This window comes from Colletotrichum fructicola (genome assembly GCF_000319635.2).
Source record: "Colletotrichum fructicola Nara gc5 chromosome Unknown KSG_Nara_v1_contig01, whole genome shotgun sequence".
In the NCBI taxonomy this organism is placed as follows: domain Eukaryota; kingdom Fungi; phylum Ascomycota; class Sordariomycetes; order Glomerellales; family Glomerellaceae; genus Colletotrichum; species Colletotrichum fructicola.
In genome coordinates this window covers 1427774-1452660 of record NW_027094051.1, presented here as the reverse complement: position 1 = coordinate 1452660, position 24887 = coordinate 1427774, and the positions used below count along the sequence as shown (strand labels likewise).

General features: G+C 52.0%; 7 protein-coding genes across 7 annotated transcripts; 5 read left to right on the top strand and 2 right to left on the bottom strand.

Moving 5' to 3' along the window:
• Window positions 1-1453: 1453 nt before the first annotated feature.
• On the top strand, window positions 1454-2627 carry CGGC5_v000430 (uncharacterized protein; the record flags this gene model as incomplete). The annotated part of the gene is made up of 3 exons (XM_032037038.1): window positions 1454-1475; window positions 1684-1783; window positions 1904-2627. 3 exons carry the CDS (start codon window positions 1454-1456, stop codon window positions 2625-2627), a joined length of 846 nt encoding a protein of 281 aa, XP_031884179.1.
• A 2813-nt stretch (window positions 2628-5440) lies between these two features.
• On the top strand, window positions 5441-7432 carry CGGC5_v000429 (uncharacterized protein; the record flags this gene model as incomplete). Its single annotated transcript, XM_032037037.1, has 1 exon — window positions 5441-7432. The coding sequence occupies one exon, from the start codon at window positions 5441-5443 to the stop codon at window positions 7430-7432; it is 1992 nt and encodes a 663-aa protein (XP_031884176.1).
• A 4774-nt stretch (window positions 7433-12206) lies between these two features.
• CGGC5_v000428 (uncharacterized protein) lies at window positions 12207-14830 on the bottom strand (the record flags this gene model as incomplete). Its single annotated transcript, XM_032037036.1, has 3 exons — window positions 12207-14494; window positions 14549-14607; window positions 14667-14830. The coding sequence occupies 3 exons, from the start codon at window positions 14828-14830 to the stop codon at window positions 12207-12209; spliced, it is 2511 nt and encodes an 836-aa protein (XP_031884175.1).
• A 1927-nt stretch (window positions 14831-16757) lies between these two features.
• CGGC5_v000427 (uncharacterized protein) lies at window positions 16758-17585 on the top strand (the record flags this gene model as incomplete). Its single annotated transcript, XM_032037035.1, has 2 exons — window positions 16758-17095; window positions 17162-17585. 2 exons carry the CDS (start codon window positions 16758-16760, stop codon window positions 17583-17585), a joined length of 762 nt encoding a protein of 253 aa, XP_031884178.1.
• A 1990-nt stretch (window positions 17586-19575) lies between these two features.
• PBY1-2 (putative tubulin--tyrosine ligase PBY1) lies at window positions 19576-20498 on the top strand (the record flags this gene model as incomplete). The annotated part of the gene is made up of 2 exons (XM_032037034.1): window positions 19576-19587; window positions 19659-20498. 2 exons carry the CDS (start codon window positions 19576-19578, stop codon window positions 20496-20498), a joined length of 852 nt encoding a protein of 283 aa, XP_031884177.1.
• Window positions 20499-20603: 105 nt separating this feature from the next.
• On the bottom strand, window positions 20604-21591 carry CGGC5_v000425 (uncharacterized protein; the record flags this gene model as incomplete). The annotated part of the gene is made up of 4 exons (XM_066150673.1): window positions 20604-20832; window positions 20892-20997; window positions 21048-21084; window positions 21148-21591. The coding sequence occupies 4 exons, from the start codon at window positions 21589-21591 to the stop codon at window positions 20604-20606; spliced, it is 816 nt and encodes a 271-aa protein (XP_066009972.1).
• Window positions 21592-24306: 2715 nt separating this feature from the next.
• CGGC5_v000424 (UPF0145 protein) lies at window positions 24307-24818 on the top strand (the record flags this gene model as incomplete). The annotated part of the gene is made up of 2 exons (XM_032037032.1): window positions 24307-24418; window positions 24475-24818. The coding sequence occupies 2 exons, from the start codon at window positions 24307-24309 to the stop codon at window positions 24816-24818; spliced, it is 456 nt and encodes a 151-aa protein (XP_031884172.1).
• Between the last annotated feature and the right edge of the window lie 69 nt (window positions 24819-24887).

Below are 24887 nucleotides of genomic sequence, written 5' to 3'. Positions count from 1 at the left end.
GAGACATGGTTCATGGTCTATCGTCTCCCCAAGCCCAGACATGCCGACCAAACAACGGCGTGGCGTACGGGACAGTGACTTGGTACGGATACCTATGTACGGACAGCAGTGTATCCGTTGGTGCCGCACGCATATTGCTCAACCCTCGCTCGCATAACGACTACCTGGCAAACACAGCTATCTCCGGTTTGCTTGCTGATTCTGCTACAGCCTACTGCTGCTGCTACCACTTTTTGCTTCCTACCTACTGCATAGTAAATACTCTCAATCACATCTCATCCCTCACTCTTGCCAAGTCACTTGGGGGGCCACACCCAGACATCCTGACACCCCTCCCCTGACCACCTTACCCCCCGGGTCGAGCAGGACGCCGCACGCCGCACTCCCCTCCTGCTCAACGCCGAACTGGGCTTGCCGTCCTTCCCCGGGATTGGACAAACACCATGGAACCCCGCCACGCTCACCAGATGTGTTGCTACGAACGGGCGTGTACGTACCATGCCCTATTGTGGTGGTTGAATACTCTGTACTTTCACCTTCCAGGTTCCTTACCAACGCCTGCAAAGCGACCGCATAGCTTCGTACATAGTAGCTTCTGCTGTTGCTGATGGTGTTGCTACATCTTGCAGATACCCTTACCCTTACTTCCGCGAGGTCCCTGCCATGTCAAGTAAGCTAAGGTAAGGTCGGTTACTTTAAGGGACTGAGATACCTCGCCCTCCTGCTCTCTTCCATGCTAAAAGGTACCCTTTTCACTGCATGCCTCACTCCATCGTCCCAAGCACCAAGCCCAGCATCAAGCACCAGCAGGCATTGAATCGGTCGCAAGTCACCAACAAGCGAGAGTACAGCACTGCATGTGCCGTTCGTACGGGCGCCGCCGGACCTGAGCCTGAACTGAACGGCGAACCTGGCTGGGTCTGACCCGAATGCTCTGCTCTGCTCTGCTCTGCTCTGCTCTGCTCTGCTCTGCCCGCTGGTGTTGCTCCCGCTGCCGCTGCCGCCGTTGCGGTTGCTACATACTACCTTTCCCGTCAAGCTTGTTGGTACGGACACACTCACTCACGCTGACTGGTCGGTCGGCTCAGTTGGTTTGCTGCTGCCCTGGGTGGCAGAAAAGCAATAATTATCTCTCCTGGTTCCAGAGAAACGACAAACAACCGAGAGCCAAAAGGGCCTTCCGTTTTTCTCTCTCGCAAACTTACCTTTTTGTCCTATCCCATTCCTTTCCTTTGCTTTCCGTCGGCGGCTGCTGTGAAATGACCCTTTCTCCCACTTCTTTCCTCCTTCCTGCACATCGCAAACGTTCATCTGCGCCCTTGATTTTGACGCCGTTCTCATGACCTGCAGGTAGTCGACCCTGGTCTGGCTTGACAGGAGAGAATCGATATCATCCAGCTCAATTCGACTTCGGTATTCACACTCGTCCGTCTGTCATTGCGGCCGCATCGCCATGCCAGCAAACAAGGCTCAAGGTTGGTACACGTCTTCCTCGTTCTGGCCGATGATGCAATTGATACTTTGGATTCCCCATTCTCTGCAATTTTCTTTCTCCCCAAATGCCAGGCGGATATGCCCTTGGGGGGTAATTTGCGATACGGAGATGGGCGATACGGGACGGATGGGAAAGGACAGATTCGCGCTCTGGGGAAGAGAGACAAACCGCTGATTAAAACACCAAAGAAGCAAGTACACCGATCATGGCCCCTCCAACCGCCGCGAAACGAACGCACGCTGCCATCAGCAAAAGCAACCCGCCCACCATCGACCCGCCGCAACAATGGTGAGTTTATCGAGCCAGCTCATCACCTACCTGTTTGAACAAATGAAGACAAGTTTTTGTCGAAACGCCACCATTTGCGACCCTGATTGCGCCAATTTCTACTAACACACGTACCCTTAGGGCCGAAGCTTCTCAACCATCCATCGAGAATTTTGACTGCTCCAAATATGATTATATGCCCGACGAAAATGGCGGCTTTTGGAAGCTGCAGCCAGACTACGTTGCGGAAGGCCTCGTCCAAGTAATACCTCGAGTGCACACGGGAATGTCGCCCATTCAGAAACCGCAGGATTTCGCCTTCACCTGCCTATACGAAAAATGTACCGCAAAGCCTTTCAAGCGGAATCTCGATCTCGACAAGCACTACAAACAGGCCCACGCCGACAGCCAAACTCAGCCTTCACCCGCCTTGTCCGTTAAGGAAATCACGCCTGCTCTGAGCACGCCCAAACCGAGCCCCAAGGTTATCACCAAGGCCACAGCCGGCGGAAAGGGCGGAGGGAACCGCAATAACAGCGTCGCCGGCGCATCAGGAAAGAAGTCAGACGAGGCCTACTACTGCGACTACAATGCGTGCAACCGCAAAGACGAACCATTCAGTCGCAAGGACCGATTACGAATTCATCTCACGGATGTTCACAAGGAGGACGTGAACAAGAAGAATGGCGAGATCACGGACGACTGGCTGCAAGTGCGCAAGGTGAATGCGGCCTGGTGGCGGTGCACGAAATGCCTTGCCAGGATAAAGGTCGACCCCAACGGATGGGAGTGCCCCCAGGACGGCTTCAAGCTGGAAGACAAGCGTCGCGAGCTGCGGGAGAAGATGATGGCATCGGGCACGTGAAGGGCGTCGACAACGAAGAACGCGGGTATGCGACCTAACGCGTGCCGAGGTCGCATCGGTCGGTCGGGGTGGGGAGCGTGGGATATCAAAAATGGAGTTTTATCGCATAAAAGTTATCTCCTGCGGGAATGACGGAGAGGGCGTCGTGGAATTCTTTTGTTTTCGCTCCCCCCCCCCCCATTATTAGGTCAACGGTCTGCTTTTGTTCCTTAACCCTTTCGCGATGGGCAGGCCGGGAATTTTATATGCAACGGGAGTCATGGGAAATGGCATTTTGGCGGGACGAGTTCAACGAGAGGGTGGAGGAAACGTTCTGTCTCTTCTTCTTCATCATCACACATGGACGCTCGTTGTTTGACGAATTGGCATCGTGATACTGTAGCGTCTGCGTCCTCTTGTTCTTATTATGGTATTTATTATCTGTCTCCCCCTCTGTCGGGAGCTGTTCTTCTTTCTTCTTCCGCGACGGCCTAGGTCCCAAACTTACACTAGGAATGATGACACGATTCGCTTTTTTCTTGTTGTGATGGTTTTGCTTCTTTTGTGTAGGTTTTGATTTTTATGGCTGCGAACTCGAGGGGTTCTTGCGTGCGATACTTCTGCCACCTGATGACCCTGAGAAGGGGGAGGGGGGGCGACGTGGTAGACTTTGGAGGGGGGCCTTCACCGGGGCTCCACCGAGCCCGACCGAGGACTCCGCGAACACCCCTATCGAACTTCACCACTATTAGACTTTTTTTTTTTGTGTCTTACCCATTTGGCCATTGCCGGCCTTTTTTTTCCTGTCATTCCTCGCATTCGGCCCGAGGGCCGAAGGGGCCGAGAGAAACCGCGAGTTCATCCCTGCGAAGCCCAAAAAAGGCCAATCCCAATAACAATTTCCATCGTTTGTCGGCGGTGGTAATGTAAGGTAAGGTATCTATCCATCCATCTAAATCGATTCCTTCCACTCGCGATTAATTCCCTCGATTTCGTCTATGGTGGGGGGAAGGATTGGTTAGAGTTCGTCATTTTGAGGAAGAGAACAGGGTGGTCTGATCTTTCTCTCGGGCGACGCGGGCGTGAGTGTGAGAGTGTGGTGGTGGCCTTTTTTCAGCTCAGCCTCCTAAAATCTGCGCGTGGGCTCCATCTTCGTGCAGGTCTTGGGAGCGGGTTCCATGTAGGTTCGTGATTGGGCGCGCAGGGGTGGTGGGGGAGGGGGTCACACCTCCCTCTCGCGGTGCGATGTGCCTCATCGGTGCCCCCCGCTTGCGTGGAGGGACTGGGGAGTTAGGATGAGGATGAGGATGGTTTGTGTTGCGGGCTATTTGTGATGATGGGGATGTGTCTTGTTGATTGATGGGGTTTGATGAATGAAGTTGGTGATGGATGGACCGGGTCCAAAGGGAGGAAGGGGTTCTTTGATGGGATGAGTTGAGGGGTTGGTGTTTGGTTTCATGATGCTTGGTTTCGTCAATGAGCTTTGCTGACGAGTTGTAGTTTTTGAAGTAACATTGAGCAACAATGACTTAAGACGAGAGCTATATCGAGAGACTCAAGGGATAGAAGGCTTTTTGTCAGGTGTCGGGTGCGTGTTCGATTCTTTGGGCTCGAGGCCGTCTTTTGCTCCAGCCCTTGTAGGAGAGGAGCTGGGAGGGAACCTGGCAGACCTATCCAGTCTTTCAAAGAAACTTTGGACACAATGTGAGCCCAGGGAACGAGGTCCTGTTGCGAATTCCTCAAGGGATGAGTGTGTCGGTTGGCCCGCTGGGTGAGGGACGTCTTTGGACAATGGCGTCGGGCGATTGATTGATCGAGTTGGCAATTCATCGAGCTGCCGAGCTTAAGGCCATTCCCGCTTGTTTCTTCAGACGAAATGACTTTCAGCATTCAACTGGAATACGGGGAGATCCGAGGACGACGGAACGGGAGAGTCCTGCTAGGGGTCAACTCAAGATCCCAGACGGCCGATCATTTGGGTGGTTCGCAGGCGAGCTGTCTCTTCTGGGCGCTGTCTTAATGACCAGTTATCAGTGGTTGATTAAAGTCTTTCGATTCACTAGGTCTTGGAGCTTGAGATCACGTTCTATCCAAAGAGGATCTTTTCGACGTGGGCCAATCTTGCAAAGAGGCAGTCGCGATACCTTCCGACGGCGTTCAAAGTTCCTTGGATCTCACTTCTTGGGTCGTGATTTGGCTTAGGAGTGAGGAGTTGGGCCTCGACAGTCGGTGTCGTAGCTGTGGCCTGCGTGGAGCAGAGTTGGCAGTTTCTCTCTTTCTCTCTCGCTCCCTCAATGGGCGGCCGTGTCTTTTTCGGGACCTCTTTATCAAGCGCCAACGAGCTTTTCTTTCATCTCTCATCGCAGTTCTCCGGAGGCGGACTTGGAATGGTCGACTGCTCTTTGACGCAACGAATCTCAGTATTCTCCTATTGTTTCCTCCCTGAGCTTCGACAATAGCATCATTGCCGACGAGGTCAAGCGCATTGTCTTCTTCTAACACGGATCAAGTTGATCATGATGTGGGTTTTCGGTGGTTCAGAATAGTGCCTTCATCGCTCTTCTTTTACGAAGGAATCTTTCATCCCGAACTCTTGACGCCGTCTTTCCAATCTCTTCACCCTTCTCTTCTCTATAGTATCATCGAATTGGGTACGTATACTGCGAAGCTACTGGACTGGGCACTGACCGAGGTGCTTTTACTGCTTTTTCCCCTACTGTGAAAACCCCTCCTAGGTGGGCTCGAAACTTCCTCAACATAGTCTCATCGAATACTTGTTCCCTTGACCCGTTTGTCACCACTCTGAGGCTTGCCCCTCGACGTTTACCGCAAACATGTGTATTCTGAAACACATCTTCTACCAATGCCCCGAGACTGAAGAGTCAAGAGAGGCCAAACAAGAGCACCCGGATAACAACATTCTCGATCTCCCCAACAAGAAGGTGAAGCTCTACCGCAGAATTGGCGATCTTGACGCATGTGTTAGGTTGAGGGCTGGAGAGGAACACCATATGCAGCAGGTTCGGGTCTACTGTGCCCACCCGTTCATCGGCAACTGCAGACAACCCACAGGCAAGGTCGTCGAAATTGTACAGGGCATGTGTGCGGACTGTCTGTCCGTTTCCAGTGCTCTGCCTCGAAAGGCCTGGCTTCGCCAGGAGCAGCAGCTCAGCAGAGACGTGACCGAGAGAAACCCTGAGCAGGAGAGAAAAATGATGGAAAACAAGGCCTCCGCCTTTGGTTTAAAGACAGCCAACGAGAAGGACAAACAGAATGACGGAGAGGAGGACGGATCCGGCGGACCCGTGCTCAGAGGAGCCCCCTACACCGACGTACACCCAGACCTATTTCAGTACTTTCAGCAAGTCGTCATCCTGCTCAAACACTCCGTCGCGCGCAAGATCCCAGAAGCGAACATGCGCGAGGATGATCTCAAGCAGGTCAGGATGGAGATCCGTGCCGAGAGGTTCTGCCGTCGCGACGATAAGCACTGTATGGACGACCCTAATGGTGGCGCCGCGGCTCGCATGGCTATATGCAAGTGTACCAACGAAAGGATTCCCATGTGCGCCAACGTCGGCCGCGCGCTGCGGATGTCCGAGGCTCAGCGCATCCTCGAACACCATTCCCGCATGGTTAACCTCCTGGAGGCTAACTACAAGAGCACGGACAGCCGGCATCTCCAGGAACAGAGAACCGCCGCCCGGAGGTTCTTCCTCGACCGCCGAGGCGCCCGTGCCGACGTCGAGGAGACGGCCGTCTACGACATGTACCCGTCAGAGAAGCCGCGTTACCTCAACGCTATAATGGCGCTCAATAACGAGGTGAAGGACAAGATCAAACAGGTGCGCCAGGAGCAGTTGTGGATCGAGACGGACGCGGAATGGAGCGAGTTCGAGCGCCAGCTGCGCATGCGCGTGCTCGTAGCCGCGCCGGCCATCGTGTGGATCGCGCTCGACAACGGGCTGAAGGACGAGGTCGCTGAGGAGTTAATCGGCATTGCGGTAACGTGGTTCCTGTACGTCGGGTCGATCTTCGACCCCATCCACTCGTATGTCCATGGCATGCACCCCGACAAGACAGACCAGCAGAAGGCCGCGGAGGTTGCGGTGTACAACGACATTAAGAGGATGTTCAGCGTGGTGACGCAGATGTTTCCGGCAAGCGATCTGGAGAGATGGCAGGTGTTCCACAGCAAATTCCCGGATGGGGAAATTGCTGTCGAGGGTCGCAGGTTTAGCCTTGAGGTTCGGAGGGCGTTCCATGACAGGGACACGTACTACGCGAACGCGATACGCAAGGTGCCGGATGCTCTGGCCGCGACTCGGAAGAGGGTTATTTCAGTGGCCACGGCTACGGCCCGGCTGACGGGGAACCACCACCCCGCGCCTCAACAGCCGCAGGCGGACCAGTCCACCAGCGATGAATCTACGAACTTGATAGAATTTGAGGACGCGGCGGCCAAGGAGAAGGAGGACCCGCCCATCTGCGGGATTTGCAAGGACCCGTACGACGACAATAACGAGCTGCTACGGGCAGTCGCGATCTGTCCCCAGTCGAATCTGCATCTGTTGTGCTTTAGATGCACCATGGCACACGTGCTATGGATACGCGAGGTCAATACAACGGAAAAGGGTAAGGAAGACAAGATGCCCGAGTGTCCGGCGTGCAGAGAGGACTTCCACGGCGAGTTCTTTAGGATCAGATATAAGGATCTCGGCACGCTGGGTCAGCCTAGCGTGGAGGACGGGGAGGATGCTGTGAGAGGTGCGCTCATTTACCCTCCGAGTGATGCCGTGCGACCTGGGCAGCCTTTTCTGTGGTGACGTTGCTGGCTTTGTAATTGATGGCGAATGGAGTGACAAGTGGTTCGGGAGAGGAGTTATGTGTTTCTAGATGTAAATGGCAGAGATATGTTGAGGCGGGTGAAGTATAGATATGCTTGGATCTCATGCCTACTTGAGTGTCCCTTCAACATTTACCACGTTCCCTTGAGGTTTTCATTTGCGTCGAAACTTTACACGCGCAGTCTATTCAAATCCATCAAGTATGGGACGTATTTGAATATCTGCCAGCCATCATCAAGAGCCGAGCAAGGACGAAGGATTCAAGTATATTAATGTTACTTCTTCTTCAGAACACCTTCCAAGCCAATGTAAATCTCTTGCCTTTCGAGTCGATTGATAGCGTCTTTCTCAGTGGTTTCCTGGGCTCTTCGTCGCACACGACGCGCTGGGAGCTCACTCCATCTTTCGAATAACGTTCTTTCTATGGATCATTACTTTGGTTGTTTCCGAGGTATCCCTGCGGGTAGTATATTCGACTACATCAGTCAATCTGGACCAGGAATAGTCCAGCACTCACCTAAGGTGTGATGTTGCACCGCTATTGCTGGTCTAGAGAATTACATCAGGTAGTTCGAGAAACTATCTGAAGGCAGACTTGAGAACGTAAACAAGTTAGAATAGGAAGCAGTACCTCTCAGAAAGAACTCTTAAACTTTGAAAGTGCGTAAGGATGCAAGCTATAGTTAACAGGTCTCGTCTATTCTAGAAGGACTCAGCTTGAAAGCTTCTTTATATCTGTGGTTGAGGGTATCTTGATTGCAAGTGGGAGTAAAACAATAACTAGTTAACACCTTCGGGTTTTTAAAGCCTAAAGGAGTTGAAGTTCCCACGGTTCTATAAATAAGAGCTTGCTCCTCCAGTCCCGAGAAGTAAAATCACATATCACAGCGCTTTATAAAAGAAAACCGAGCGTTCCAATCCATTTGGCTTGGCGCAACACAATGTTCGAACCGATGGAAGCTTTCAAGCATTTCTACTTCGGGCGTCGACCATCCCCTGACATTACTTGATAAGGAGTCATGGAACGGTGAACATCTTCCTCAGATCTGACTAGGTATTCTCTTTCACCTCTGTCTTGTGAGAACTCTGAGTTATTCGGTCGCAAAGGCGATATCAAGCTCGCCTGGCTACATTCTGCCAACCTGTATTTTCGACTGCAGGTATAGGGTCATCAACGAAGCCGTGCTTTGTGGTGGAACTGATTGTAGTCGCCAAATTACAAAGACCATTGAATCTTCTGACTACAATGACTGCTGTGAGACAAATGTGTTGTTTGCTGCTAGATCGATCTTTTAAGGAACCAGCAAGGTCTCGTGAGCCGCCACCATCTTGGCTGGCCGCGATGGCACCGCCACTGGGAGGCGACAGCGAAAGATACGCGGCCACGAGTAATGTGTCATGAGTCCTGAGAATGGGGTATGAAAATATTTTAATTCGATGTGGTCTCTAGATTGTTAATCTGGCAAATTTCCAAGCCTTTTCGCAAGTGGCTTTTGCCTTGAATAGCCTCTGTGTTCATAGCAAACGCTCTGTTGTAAACAAACTCGTAGATGGCGACAATAGCAATAATTCACACAAACATAGGCGGTTTCGTCGTCTCATACCCTCCATAGCATCGTGAGAGTATTGATGATGATGCCGAGACAGAGTACTTCAGACATGAGAACCCCGTCCTTGACTGATGAAGCTGTCTGTTGTGCAACACTGCGCAATGTTTCAGCTCACCGAATCGATTGATTGCGAGGATCTACCTCAAACCACTTGGAATTACCATAGATGTGTATTGGCTCTGTCGGACTCTCTTCGAACCCTGCGGGTGTATTTTATAGTTACTCTTAATATCTTCTTTGATGATGTTGCAAGTGACGCAGATGTAGACAGCTTCTACGTGATGACTAGGATAGAGAGATCAGGATCGACAAGCATTAGCTTCTATTGTAAGCCATGCCATGCCAAATAACCATGGATACATCCGATGAGGTACATAATTTGCGGCTAGTACAGCTACGAACGCCTTGTGAACAATTCACGATTGCGACTCAGACCAGGCACAACAGCCACAACTCATCTTTTGCTATAAATTGCGAATCCATCAATGTTACTGACCGGAAAACCCACCGGAATTATAGCTAATAGCACGGCACCTAGTGTTCAGAATCGAGAAAAGAAAATCATGTTTCGGGAAGGGATGGAGTTTGTTACGAGCGTCTTGGGGATTGGGCAGCCTGAGGGCTGCGGGAATATTTCAGTGTACCGTGTCCCTGCTGTCGAGGACGTATTCGCTGCGTTGACGGGCATACACAGTTCTGGATTACGTGGTATCACTTGAGGATCATCTCTCATGTTGGCTAGAGATGATAGAGACTCTAGAACCTTGGAGAAGCTGCTTGAGTCCACATTAATGGCTACATTGTCATTGCCTTCCATCTAGATTTAGAAGCCCTCCAATCTTTTATATACTTTGTCGTTTCACACCAGCTAGACGTCACTTTTAATGCAACCCGGCCTAGTGCTTTGATACATGAATCGCAAATAACATCACTTGGGCGTTTTAAAGCGGCTATAAAGAGTGCCGGCGTTACCCCTAGTCGTCAGGAATTAATATCGTCTCTGGCATTCATCCCTAACAAGGCTTCTATGAACCCAGTAGCTTCGAACAAGTTCAAGGGCTCTGCAAGACTTCAATTTTCCCACGATTTACCCTAAGAACGCACACTCCTCGGTATTCTTTCGCTCGTATCTTGCCTGTGAGGTAAAGACTACATGGCCTCGATAGTTGAGGAGATTTATATACTTCTCGGTAGGTATGAATTGAACGTCGAAGGCCGCAGTGCCGTTAGATTATAAAAGAACTGAAGTGCAAAGAATTTAGAGCAGCATCCAAAGCACGAATTGAACGTACCTTGTACTGTAATTGAAAAGAGGCGATCTCTTATTTCAATGATGCAGCAGTTTTATAATTCTTGTCTCAACTATTACCACAGTCAAATCCAGGCCAATACTGCCATTGCTCTTCGCTGACTGTCAATTATTCTGACAGTATATGCGCAAGACTACATGATCCCTTGCCGTTGAACACCGCTTATGTTAGATGCTATCTCGTGCTGTTTCCCGATCGTTTGGGATCGTTGCGGTCTTTGATACCAAAGGTAACTACAGATGCTCGCCTTGTGATTAATTGTGCTTGAAGTTGTTTGAAAGCGATGCTGAGCCTTACCTATGCTCAAAAACGAAGACCAGGGCTCTGGGCGTAGCATAAAGAGGTCTGCTTGAGACGTTGGCGGAGACGATATAAGACCAAATGTTGACTTAGGGTTCACAATTTGATTTGCGAAAGCGTTCAATTCACACCCGTCGAACGTGGGAAACCAAACAACGATGGGAATGTGCAAGGGACACATATACGCATTACATCTCGGTATCGTCGGCCATCCCCGGCGTGATCTGCCAAGGAGGTATTCGGGAACACATGTCCCTACCCTACGAATCTGTCATTTGAGAAGAGTTGACTGGTAACCTTGGATTCACCTGGCACTTTGGATTACTGGAATAGACCTGATATGCAAAGGAAAGGTTCATATAACGATTACATTCGCGCCTTGGTAACTAACGGCAACAATGGATCACACGTATATATACGTAAATATACATGCCCATAGCTCGCTCCGCTCGACCTCGGACAAGGAGGGCCGTTTAAAATCCTGCGTAGTTTCTATTAAACTGATCTCTCTCATAAGAAATGACAGCTGTCTTCTTGTTTTATTGAGCGTAACTGAAAACTTTAGTTCTCAAAGCAACTCACACACTCACCCGAGAATCCCCAGACAACCAGTCAACATATCACACCCTTGAACCATGTTGAAATTTCGCCCACCATCTCGACTGCTTGTCAACTATTCACGAGAAAAAACACTATTATACCTGAAGACCGAACAAGATCTTGTGAAGCGCAAGGTTCAGTCGCGCCTGAACCTAGAACCTCATCAAAGATGAAAAAAGCGTTTTACTGGCTTCATATCACCTATCGACGCTACGTCCGAGACCACATTGGCCCGATTCTGAAATCGATCGTCTAGGCTTTGTTTTATAGATTCCTCAACCTGGCTGCCGAAGATTCCTCTAATGGAAATGACCCCTCGCCTATTGCTATCCATGTAATATGAAATGCTAGAGCGAATGGCGATCTGGCGAGGTTTGAAAGGGTTCGGAGCTTCATTTGTCATTGATCAAGCCAAAAGAATCGTGTCTGGCGTTTGTATTTGTGTGAATTTTCGGGTACCTGGGATTGAGGCCGTGATGCAGAGCAAAGCCCTGACAACAACGCTTCCGTGTGACGTCTCATCGATGTCCATGACACTACGCTCTTCTCTCCATCATCACTTCGTGCTTATCCCTAGATATTCCAATGCTTCGCAGGCGGTATAGTACATCAGCTGAAAAGCATACATCGTGCTGGAATGGAATAGCATCACAGAAGGAGGTGCTCTTCTCCTTTCATTGATCGTCCGCTTCTTAAAACCAGTGCCAATCTTGATTGAAACTTAATGTTGATTGCGAAATCAGGAAAAGTCTACATATAGCCCGATCCTGGTATCTGTATACCCAAACGCCGTCTATGGTATCTCGTACAACTGCTCGCCTTTGGCAATGAGTGTGCTGTTTTCCACTGTCCTCCTCTTGTCCTAGAGCTTCATGCCCGTCCCATGAAAAAAGGGGTATTCCTATACAAAACAAGTAGACAAAAAACCACAATTCAAAAGCAGACTGACGTAGGCAACCCCATGGGCCTTAGCACCCGCGACGCCCCAGCCTCATAAATCAACCCCTGGCCCTTAGCCAACCATTCCTCAAACGCCTCGCCAGTCTCATCCCCAGGGAAAGCATCCAACACCTTGCGGTCCGTGTCTGGGTACAGCGACCACACGCCCCTGAGCGAGTCTACCGTCGACCACGTGGCCAGCCTCCGTCTTGCACTACAATAGTGAAAGTAAAGCCTGCGGCAGAGATTGTACACCCGTTTCTGACACTCCGCCCGCGCCCCATCCTCGTCGCGCGCCTCGGGCGGGTTCCCGGGCATCACAGTCCACCACGCAAGACGCCACCGCAGGCTGGCAAGAATGCAACCCACCCGACGCAGCAGCGGGAGTAGCTCCTCCTCCTTGACCTTGGGCTCGGTGGACTTGTACAGCGCGCGCTGCAGGTAAGTATAGGCCTTGACCTCAACCTTGCGACAGATGACGCGAGCGAGCTGGGCGGCGAGGTGGAGAGGGCCGCTGTCGGAAGGGGATTCCGGGTCCAGGAAGCGTTCGGGAAGGTGGACGTGGGCCTTGTAGACGTAAGAGTAGCGCGCGCGGGAAGGCATGTTGTGGATGGCGCAGAGGAGGGCGAGGGGGTCGTCGGTCACGACATTGTCCATGCAGGCCTCCCAGTCCGCGTCGAGTTGGACGAGGTCCCTGTCGATAAAGGCGCTCCGGCTCCGGTCTGTCCTGCCGCCGCCGATTTGAGCCTTCAGGGTGAGGAGATACTCGTGGCACTTCTGGAGGTTGAGGGTGTAGACGGGCCGGTTGTCCTGGTGAACGCGGATGTCAAAGTCGCAGGGGGTGTCCAGCGCGGCGATGACGTCGTCGAGGGGAAAGACGCGCTGTAGAGGAATGCGGATGCGTCGTGTCCCGTCGAGCGAGAGGTGGTTGATGGCGCGCTGGGAGACGTAGTTGCAGGACCTCGAGAGGACTAAGTCCTCGAAATGGGCCAACTCGCAGGGGCCCGGCCACTTGCTAGAGCAGCCATGCTTTTCACACTGGACGCAGGGGCTGTCTGGGGAGTTGTCGACCCGTCTGCAACCCTGCTTTGAGTACTTGCAGCGGATGCAGACCGTCTTCTTGTTGCGGGTATCTTTGGCCTGCTCGCGGGATTTTGCTTCCATGGGACCGTTGCGGCGTCCACGGGCGGGGCCCTTTGGGCTTGTGCTTGGGAAGGGGGCAGCTGCGGTTTCCGGCTTTTTGGAACGGGAGCGAATTTGTACAGGTGCTGTGGTTGTCGAGGAGGCTATGAATTGCTCCTGGCTGGCGCGCGGCAACTGTATCATGGATGATCGGTTCGGCGGTGGCAATGCAGTGTGGCTGCGGGGACGGTTTGTTCTAGGGTCTACTGGTCTATGTACTCGCCGTGCTTGTGACGACAGAGGATTGCCCGGCCGGGTATAGTCTGATGAACGGCGAGGTCTCTGTCTCGGGACCTCCAGGCGGTCGTCGGTCGGGTTGAATGGTACCGACGGCCTCATACCTCGAAAGTTTTGCGTTCTAGTGTTCTGGAAGGTAAAGCTGTTGGTGGAAGTGTGGTCGATGGGATGTATTCCCGAGGTTGGGGAGGGCCCGGGAATGTTGAAGTCCTCGAATTGTTCAAACATGTTTGTGGCTTCCGGCGGGTGGATGACCAGCGAAGGCTGAGACTGTCCATCGGTGAACAATGGAAAGTCTCCGGATGGAAGGGTAGCGCCCCATGACTGGCTGAGACTCGCGTTTCCATCTTCTGAGAATTGCGCGCTCCAGTCCTCATAGAATGGTGAAGCGGGACTAGGAAGGTGGGAGTGGCTCGACAGGCCGGCGGAGAGGGCGCTGACACTCTGTCGGGGAGCGCTTGTCGGCGTGGTCTGGAAGTTGAAAGTGTTCGTGGGAAACCCATGAGCGGAGGCGGGCGAAGAGCTGGCCGAGAATCCCAGCGTGTTCAGCGACGGACTGGCGTTGTTTGTCTGGACGTTGAGAAAGGGCCTCTGGACAACGCCGGGGCTGCTCTCTATTGACGGCACGATGTACTCGGAGACGCTTGTGGTGGCACTATTGAGGGGGTTGAAGTTACCGAAGCTCTCGGCGAAGTCGCTCTGGCTGAACGTCACCGACTCGATGTCGTCCTTCCCGTGTGAGCTGGCTTGGCTGATGCTGCGGGCGAGACCGTGTGATGACGGGCCGGCGGCGCCATGGCCGAGGTCCTTGTTCTCAAAGGACGAGCCGCCCCCGATGAGCAGTTCAATTGAGAGCTGTGCGTCTGTGAGGAGAAAGTCAGCAGGTGTTCTGTCAGCGGACGACCTGGAAGACTGACCGAGATCAGGACCTTGGTTCTTCGGGTCGGGAAGGGAGGGAAGGTCGGCGTTGAAAGCCCTAGAGGTAGTCAGCATCTTCTCTACCTTGGTATGTCCGTGTATGTGTTAGGCACGTACTGGATCGACAACTGAGGGTTCCTTGGAACATCGGTGTCGGGGAGATAGAAGTCATCCACGATCGCAGGGTGGTAGTAGAGGTTGAACGGCTGGGTGCCGTCGCGGGCACCAGGCTGCCCGGCCCATGCCGAGGCGTCATCGCGCTGGTTAGTCCTGTGTGCCATGCCCACGCGCTGGCTTCCTCTTCTTTTCGAGTATCTTCGTGTCTGATGATGTACGGATGATGATGAAGCCACTTCTCGACAAGGTGGGCTGTGTTTGTAGAATTCTTCCTTCTTTTTGAGGTGGGTGGTGGCAAGAGGGGGAACCTAGACGGCCGCGCGCGGGGGGGAAGGAAGCGTCGCCCATCTTATTATGTCCCGTGTCTGCCTTCTATCGTTGTGCAGCCTCGTCTTGCCCAGCCCAGCAAGGCAACGCCCATCGCCTTGATTGGGTTGCAAATGCGCAGTGACATGTGTCTCGAGGTGACGGTGCAAGGTGAGTGGTCAGAAGGAGAGACTGGCTTTGGATTGGCACCTTGGAAGGTGAGGTGCATTGGTGTCAGTGGTGGTGTGGGTGGGTACCCAGGACAGGTGTAAGTCACTGATGGCAGCTGGAGGTGGTCCCGTCCGCCTGTCTCTGTACGGTCCCTTTCCGCTAGCGGGTTTAGTGCGCTGCTGGGACGAGGACGAGGACCAACCAGCAGCTGGGCAGCATCGACGTGCAACCTCTCGGTGTGTTCCAGCGATGGAAAGAGCACTAATGCGGCCTATATGATGCCCCCCGGGGAAGGGCTTCCTGGACCCGACACAGGGCGACGGGTTTTAGTGGGCGGTCGACACAACGGGGAAAACGTGCGGTACTTTTCTCGATCAGCGTTCCACTGCGCTAAAGCCGCACCAAGGCAGGGCGCGCGCTGGGCAAACCACGAGGCACACTGCCAGGGATGCCTCGTTGAGTCCCCGTCATCATCCTTCGATCAGGACTTCCATCGTCCTTCTATGCATGCAGCAGCAAGGTATGGGTCAGGCCCGGTCAGGTAGTCATCTGAGCTGAGGCATTATTTATCTGGCTCTGTCTACTGGCCGAATCTTGTTTCCCATCATGATGGAGGGTCCCGTTCATCCAATGTTGCCCCGTCTGATTTCCCGGCGCCGTAATCGGTCATGGATGAATGATTCACACTTTCAGCGGACAAAGTCAAGGCCGTTTTCTGTCTCTCTTGGGGGAAGCTCGCACACACTTTGAGGGAAATTCAACCTTGCCCTATCGAAACAAGCCTCTCGTTCCTCTTCGGGCCACCCAGCGCGTCATACCTCTTTGCCCAAGCACAACTGTCTCACTGATTGAGCCATCCTCTGTGTCGCCGCTCTAAGACTGATGGTACCTAAGAACGACCCACCGTCCAGAGACGTACCACGCAGGTAATCCTTGTGCCACCATGGCTTGTAATAAGTCCCATTGGACGATGGAATACCATAAAAGCAGCCTTGGGCTACAGGCGATATCGCGTTCTCGTTTTAAACGTCTTAGGAACGCTCTAGTTGAGCAATTTATTAGTGGAAAAGTTGCCAATTTGACTTGAACTTGGGCTTGTTACGATCATAAGCAACTGAAGTTTGAGTGTCTCTTTCATGATCCAAGCTGCAGATGTGATTGGCATCTTACTTAAATGAAGCCGTTTTTCAACACCAAGGCCTGCTTAATGACCATGCTTTCACTGGCTCCATTCTTTAACTTCGGTCTGGGATATCGTCGTGAGTTTGGGGCTAATTCTTGCCGGCAAGTGTGAATTTGCCCGTTTCATGGTCAACACACCCTGACTAACACCGCCGTCGACATCTCTCATGTCGGATATCTCAACAACAAGCGTATGGCACGATTTACATTTCTCAGAAATTCAACAGGAAGTCATATGGGGACATAGATGAACTGGCTCTGGAAACCAACCACTTCTCTCCTTCCCCATTGCGCTTCCCTCGTTCGCTTGCTTTGCCGCCTTGGCGCATGAGCCCCAAGACACAATCACTGGTGAATATAAGAGAGCCAGCACCTCGTGACCTTTGACCCAACGTCTGTCGCTCGCGCTGTTGGTTTCTCCAACCAAAAAAGATGTCTCTCACCGCCACCACGGCAACGACCAGCAACGCGATAACAACAGCCGCTTCTATCTCAGTACTCACAATCACCACGCCATGGGTGGAGCCGTCAGACTGCGCGTCCCAGTGGACGACCAGAATCGTGTCCTATGAAATGTACGGGGGCACCACCGTTACACAAGAGTACACCATTTCCAACCCCGCGGCGACATGCTATCCTTCCGGGTGGGACGGCTTCGCGCCGGAGCACCGTCTCAGGTTCAGACCGGGCGTGTGTCCCGACGGATGGGTTTACAACGACATGGCCGAGCCTATAACCCGAGTGGTCTCGACGGCTCATTGCTGCCAGAGGTTCGTCATTGTCCCTCTTCTTCAGATCACAAGAGCTAAAACGCTAACCAAAATCCATCGGTCCAGCGGCTTCGATCGCTTGGGGACCCATACCTTGAGAAGCCTCTCAACGTTGGCTCCCCTATGTGCAAAATCAGAGTGGACAACCGTAGGCACGAGATCGGGACCAAGAACCTTGGTGCACGATGCCTGGATCGTGACCTGGGCCAAATCTGACACGGCGACGTTGACGCCCAAGCTGCCGACGCTGACCAGCGGCATGAGGGTGCACACGTGGACGCCCGGTGAGAAGATCCCCAAGGGCCGAGACGACGCGAACAAGGTGGACAACGGCGTCCAGTACATGAGCCAGGGTGTGCTGTGGTTCTTGATGGTTGGGATGCCCATCATCGGGGCTCTCATGGTCAGCTCGTGTGTGTGGTGCTGTGTACGGAAGTGCAAGAAGAACAGACGAGAGAAGAGGGCTATCAAGGCCGCAGCAGCAACATAGCTGCTGGCAACTCTCCATTGGAAATTGAAGTTGTTGAAGACTATGTTGAGGAACTTTCATAGCCCACCCTATAAGAGGGTCCACAGTAGATAAATCCAGTAAGAGCACTTCAGCTAATACTTCATCTAGTAAGAAGATCGCAGTATATACCTAGAAGCCTAGAATAACTGCCTACGCTAAACCTAACTATAACTACCTGTATATAAGTAAAAGTATCTAGGCTAGATATATATACTATTATAGCTCTTAGCATTATATTAATATTAGCTTTATTACTAATAAGGTTAATAGCCTCACTTATATAACTTACTACATAGAGATAGCTTTATAAGGTTAGCTATATAAAAGCTTATCTTAGCTATATATTTAAGATACTATTTATATTAAGCTATAAACTTAGTTAAATAGAATAACTATAGCTATTGTTACGACCCGATATGCAGGAATAACAGATAACCAACCCACTTAGGCAGCGGGCGGCTAGGACAGGACATTTGTACTGCAGGATCACGGGAACAACAGGGACTCACTCGGTAAACGGAAGAACTATGGTCCAAGTCACGTGACGATAAGATAACGATCATATTGGATCAATATGATCCAACACGACTTGGGGGCCGAACGATCATTCTGGATCAGAATGATCCAGATCGACCCAAGGTACAAAGGAACATGTTCGGAATTAGACTTGTATATAGTATGACCCTGAGCCTGGCTCATGGTCAGACTTCCATAGCTCTTCAGCAATCAACTTAGTATTCATCCTCACGGATACTCTCAGCTTACCTTCACTGCGACTTACTTGTTGAGCCTAAGACTGATCACCTTAGCCTCTGAAGACCGATCTACTACAGCCTACCACCTGCGACCCAGACCACGACCAAGTGTACTGTTATTACGTCTCAATCCCCAGCTTCTGTTAGCAGACCCTACTGTCGGATAGCTGACCGTAACAGCTATGTCCTACTTTATAATCCTAAAAGCTAATATTATAGCTATAGCTTAGTTACGCTTATCTACTTTAATAAAGCTTACTAAAAGAGGTAGCTATATTTACTACTAATCCTAGCTATCACGCTTACTTTAATAATATCCTTAGTAAAGTAGTATAGCTAGTAAGTTAATTAAACTTAAATTAAAGATATTACTAATAACTATAGAACTATAAAGATATTAGCCTAGTTAATAAAAAGCTTAAACTATAGTAATAATATAATAGCTTCTAAAAACATTATAATAAATATTAGTTTTAGAAGGCGTAATATAAGTTAGTTATAAAGAAGATAGCTTAGTTTAATAATAAAAAGTATATATAAGAGTTAGAAGAAAGGTTAAAAAGTTAAAGAAAGTCTATAGTAATTAAACTAAGTTAAAGTTATAAAGTTATTATTAAAATAATATTAAAAGTAATAAGATTATCTAATAGATAGCATATATAACTATATGCGTAGGGGGAAATAGGACTAAAGGGTAATCTATAGGAAATCACATAACTAGTAGGCTATTAGCTAAAGGGGTAAGTTAGAGGTCGTTATAGTATAGGTTCTAAGTAAAAATCACAGTAAGTGGCTAGAAGCCATTGTTGAAGACTATATGGCATTTTACTTTGGACTTATACATGATATCTTAGTGATGCTATGCCTGACTAGCTCACTAACATGCCTCACTTAAAATGGCAACAACGCTAGCCGAGTTTGGCTTTCAAGCCCTACTTACCCAATCAGTGAGACAACATTTGAACCGCAGTTTTGTCTGACCAACAACACCACCCCGTCCACCTTCCGACCACGGAACCTCTTCTCGGCAGCCTGATCTTGGCCTCAGTCGCCTTCTTTTGCACTCTTTGTCGCTCCGCCTCCGCCTGCTTCACTCCAAGAAGCCCCAGACTACTAAACGCATTCTCTGTCTCTTCCTCCTCCCAGCCTGACCTTCGGCAAGGACCTATCTCACCCTTCCGCTAGGACATTGGCGACCTGCGACAAGCAGAAAAATGCGGCTCTTGGTAATTCCCTTTACACTACCAAACCCGCAACGGGCATCCTCGACCACCGCCGACTGATGCACTGCCCGTAGCTCGTCAACGACGACGGGCCCCCGTCCGCCGTCTCGCCCTACTTCGCGCCCTTCCTCGCCGCCCTGCACGAGGCGGGCCACCAGACCGTCGTCGTCATCCCAGACCGTCCACTCTCCTGGATCGGCAAGGCGCACGCCGTCGGCAAGACCCTCACCGCCGCCAGCATCTGCCCTGCCTCCTTCTCTTCGACCCCCTGCCCCGCCGGCTGCGAGGACAAGCCCGACGACCGCCTGCACCGCTGGCTGGTTGTCGACGGCCCGCCCGCAAGCTGCACCCAGCTCGGTCTCTTCCACGCGGGCTTCGCGCCCGCGGACTTCGACCTCGTCGTCTCGGGGCCCAACCACGGCCGCAACGCGAGCACCGTGTGGGCGCTCGGCAGCGGCACCGTCGGCGGCGCGATGGAGGCAGCGCAGTGTGGGCGCCGCGCCGTCGCGCTCAGTTTCGGGAGCAAGGAGCCGCAGCCCGAGGGGACCATCCGCGCGGCGTGCGTGCGCGCCGCGGCGCTGGTGGGCGAGCTGGCGAAGGACTGGCACCCGGGGGTGGAGGTGTACAGCGTTAACGTACCGATGGTGCCGGGAGTCGCGGACGCGCCGGTGCGGATGACGACGACGGCGCGGGGGCAGTGGGTCACCGGCGGGCTGTTCAGTCCGGCTGCTGCGGATCCCGAGAAGGCGGCGCTGGGGAGGGAGTATCGGTTCCGCTGGGCGCCGCAGCTGGCTGATGTGAAGAAGCAGGCCGAGGAGAGCCCCGAGGGGGAGGATTTGTGGGCTTCTGTGAATGGGGTGATTAGTATTGCGCCGTTGAAGGCGAGTTTCACGGCTGTTGATGTGGGCAAGTGACGATTACACGCAAAATGATGCGGTGTGCCATTTATAGATATAGACATAGACAGTAGATTAAAAAGAGTAGATAAGAGAACGAGCAGCGGCCGTCGCGTTGGTAGTTCATACAGACACGCAGCCGTCTGCGCTGTCTTCGATGAAGATGCCGCCGTAGATCTGGCCCTCGTCCAGGCCGCTCTCCTGGTACCCCGAGTTCACCACGTCGTCGGTCCCCGTGGGCTTCTTGAGCATGCCGATCTGGTACTGGCCCTGACCGGCGAGGTCAGCTGAGATGATGTCCCCTGATTTCTGCAGCGGCTCGTCGTTGGCGGAGTACCAGACTTGGATCGTGCTATGGTCTCGTCAGTCTCCTTTTCCCAGCCCAAAACGTAGGGCATCGTGGGCGCTCACTTTTGATCAAAGTCCAGCGTCAGGGCAAAATTCTGCCACGAACCGTCCGTGGCCATCGGAGTGGACCACACCAGCCGGTTCTCGCGGTCCAGCAGCTTGAAGGTATCTTCAGGCAAGCCCGGCTGTCCGATGATGGTGCCGGTCTGGAAGTTAAACTGTTGGCGTCGTACGCCGCCGTCTCGTGCCAGACGTTCTGGCCCCCCGTTAGCACACTCACTCCCGCGCACAACCATCAAGCATCAGCTGGGGGTGTTACCAGGTACTCATGCGTCAGGTTCAAAGGCCTCTGCGCGTCCTGCCGCACGCTGAAGTGCAGCGTCTTCGCCCCCTCGCCGCCGGGGCTGCCTGTGTTCGCGTCCGCGGCGAACTGCAGCCCCGCGCGGCGGAACCCGCGCTGGCTCATGAAGATGCTCTCGTCGGAGATGGTCACCTCCACCGCGCGAGAGCCGGCGGCGGCGTCGAAGCGGGAGGCGGGGACCGACGGGAGGAGGAGGATGTCGGACCAGAGGAGGTTGTTGCCCTTGACGTAGGATGGGTTAAAGGGGTTCCAGCCGCCGCCGTTGGGGGTGTCGAAGTCGGTCGGGACGGCGGTGGAAGGGATGCGGCCGTCGAAGATTAAGGGGCACCGGATGAGGGATCGGCAGGTTAGGGCTGCTGAGAGGGCTGGTGTCGCGAGGGTTAGGAGTGTGAGGGGATGCATTTTGAAGGCCGCGGATTATGGGGATGGATTTGGTGGTTTGGAGATGGTTTGAGGAATTGGGGAGGATGGAGGATTGATGTTGTGTTTTTATGTCAGTACATGTGGACGGTTTGGGTCATTGATGAGGTTGGGTGCCGTATGTTGGTGTTGTCTGTTCTAGGCAAGAACGGGGGCTTGGCTCCGAGAAGTCGGAACAGCCGTGTTCTTCGATTCTAGCGAGTGGCGATCTCTAAGATTGTATCATGGGACACTAGTAGATGACTTCTGGCGATATCGCATTCCTCGCTCCAATTCATGGGTTTGGTCTTGCCGGAAAAGCAGAGCCTGAGGTAATTAGCTGGACTTCATGAGTAGGATATGTTGGATGTACGTGTCCATAAAGGACAAACGAATGACAGCATGAAAAAGTAGAGACAAGCAGAATTTGATTTTCAAATCTTCGGGACTTCCTGAAAAGATATCAGAAGCCAAGTATTGGCGTCCTTGGCTTCGAAGTGCAATTTCTGTGCATTGAACCAGTCTATTCTTTCAAGTGTCCCCTCCGGAAACGCTGGAGTACATGGCAAAAGCTAGAGATTTAATATGACGGAGAAGGTCGCGCGGCAGCTTTTTGCCTTCTTTTTTTGTTTGTCTTTTTCTCTTGTGTGAATCTATAGCCCCCAGTCTCAAGTTTGTGAGGAATTATTATTTACATGTCGATGTCGAGGATACGAGATTGGGAGGTTCACAACACATGGGAGACTTGACAGAGTTAAGATAAATATTGAGTTAATCATTTGCTTTGAGAAAGTAGGCCAATTTGATCACCAACGTTTGCCTTGTTCTAGGTTCCAAGAATACTCGAGCATTGTATTTACAAGTAGGGCCAGCCAAAGTGAGTTGCCACGTGGAGCAGACATACGAAGGTATTGGTATATGTAGGTACCTAAGTGAATACATCTTAGATGTTGACGGAAGGCGAAAGAGCGTAGTTGTAGACACAGGCGAGTTACTGGCCTGGTCTCTCTCATGTTCAGAAACCGCATTCAAGCTGTAGAGAAGGAAGTGAAGCATGTGTTGACACTAACTGGAAACGAAGATAATGTGCTTCTGAATTCTCCCAAAAGAAGACTCTCTCGCTTTCGAGGCTCGTGGCTGGGTTTTATCTAAGAAATGCCGATTAAACTTTGTATTTAATAGTGTAACCATGACATCTTTAGCAGCGCGGGGAGCAATTTTATACATCAGATTGATGTGCCGCTCTGGAGAAAAGAGTCTCATTTGCCTGTGATAACTTCATTGAAGGTACCTGCAAAGCGTTGCCAGGTAGTCTTGCGTGTTGCTGATGACTGAGCCTTAACGCATAAATACATTTCAAATACAGGGGCAATAGATATAAGACGACGCAAATGATGAGGGGAGGTAAGAAACAAATTGCGGCTTCGTGACGAGTATCCATGCCTACGTAAACACTGAATCACGAAAATGGTTCAAAGGGGAACACGAGAGCGGTCTTGAAGGCTTTTTGGGCTCTACTATGGGTGTGTGGACATTCGCAGTCCGGTTTCGACTCTGTTCACGTGGCATCATAGGGCATACGTGGACATCTTCACATCCAGGCATTTTACAGCATAAGCTAAGATTCGTACTAAACTTGGTCCCTCCCAATTCGGTAGCTCCCGGGGAATCGATCCTCTTGAACCGGCGGACTCGGTATTCCTAACCATCTCATTCTTTAAAAGCTTGGCTAGGCTTCAAACAGGTGACTTGTGCAGCAAATACATGTTGAGTAGTCTCCCGTCGATGTGTGTTGTCTGCCTGACCAACCATTTCTATACGCATGCAAAATTATCTTTGTTTCTGGCAATTGTTCGGTCTCTTGAGCAATCGTTGGTCGGTATCCAGCTTTTGGAATACGTTAGTGTGTATTGCGAAACCCCTCATAGCCGCCGGTATAGGACGGCAACGGGAGAGAAGAGCTGGGGAGTTCAATTTGCAAATTCATATCGACCTTCGTTGGGACAATTGTGTCTTTAGGTGGTAATGGGACATGCGACGTTCAACCAGCTATGATGGAAGCTACCGTCACTGGCGTTTAACAGAAGAATTCAAAGTGTTGCCCCATACTTTCAAAGCCGTTACCCTTCTTCAATGAACTTAGGATCTGGACGCCAAGTTAGAATGATTGTCTGGACTTGACGCATCCGCGCGACGATGACGATCTTCGACTGCTATGCAGTCCTCACCGAACACCCAATCCGGAAACCGAGCGACTCGCGAGGCTTAGACCCTCGCTGCTGATCAGGTGTCTTACCGCAATGCATGCAAGATGACCCATCGCTAGAGCAGGAACTTGGGGTGGCGCGGGGCATGCACCAGCCACTCGGGTCCGTCGCGTGTCTCTCGTTGATGCAGATACGAAATACGGTCCGGCGCGGGGACCCAATAGCAGGCGGGGCTTTGCGCCGAGTGGGGCCGTGTCTATGACGGTAAAGCCCGGGCGATGATTATGCCCGACTTACCGGCACGTTGCTGGCCTCATTTGATGAGGAAACGACGGAGGAGCATGAGACTTTTTAAGAGACCTCACGTATGATTATGGGTATATATACTGGGTGGGATTTCCCATTTTGTGGGTGGTAAAGCTGTTGCTCATCATCGCCATCGCAGACTGCATGCACTCAACCTTCAGATATAATCAGTCAAATAAAGTACAGCCTTGCCTTGACGAAGAAGATGAACTTCATGGGCAGAAAAAGCGATGCAAAGGCCGACGACGTCGCCAACATCCCACCTGAGCTCTCGGACCTGTACTGCTTCACAGAGACCGGCGGGGTAATCACCACAAGTACGTCGTTGTCACCACCCTCACTGTTCTCAAGCACATGCTCACTTCCCCTACAGCCATGTTCGACATCCCGGGGTACCGGGTCGTCCGCACGCTCGGCGCGGTCTACGGGCTCTCGGTGCGCAGCCGCAACATCGCGGCGAGCCTGGGCATGGTGATCAAGTCGCTCGCAGGCGGCGAGCTGCGCTGGTTTACGACGATGCTGTACAACTGCCGCAACGACGCGCTGGGCCGGGTGGTGACGGAGTGTAAGCAGCGGGGCGGGAATGCAATCATCTGTCTGCGGTTCGACGCGTCGGACCTGGGCGGGTTTGCGCAGACGTGTGCGTACGGGACGGCGTGCGTAGTGGAGAAGATCGAGGAGGAGGCGGCCGTTGCGCCGCAGCTTGCTGATGCGTAGGACGTTCAGTAGGGGGAGGGGGAGGGGATGCGAACAAGAATAGGTGAGGTTGTGGTGAGGTTCAAGTTG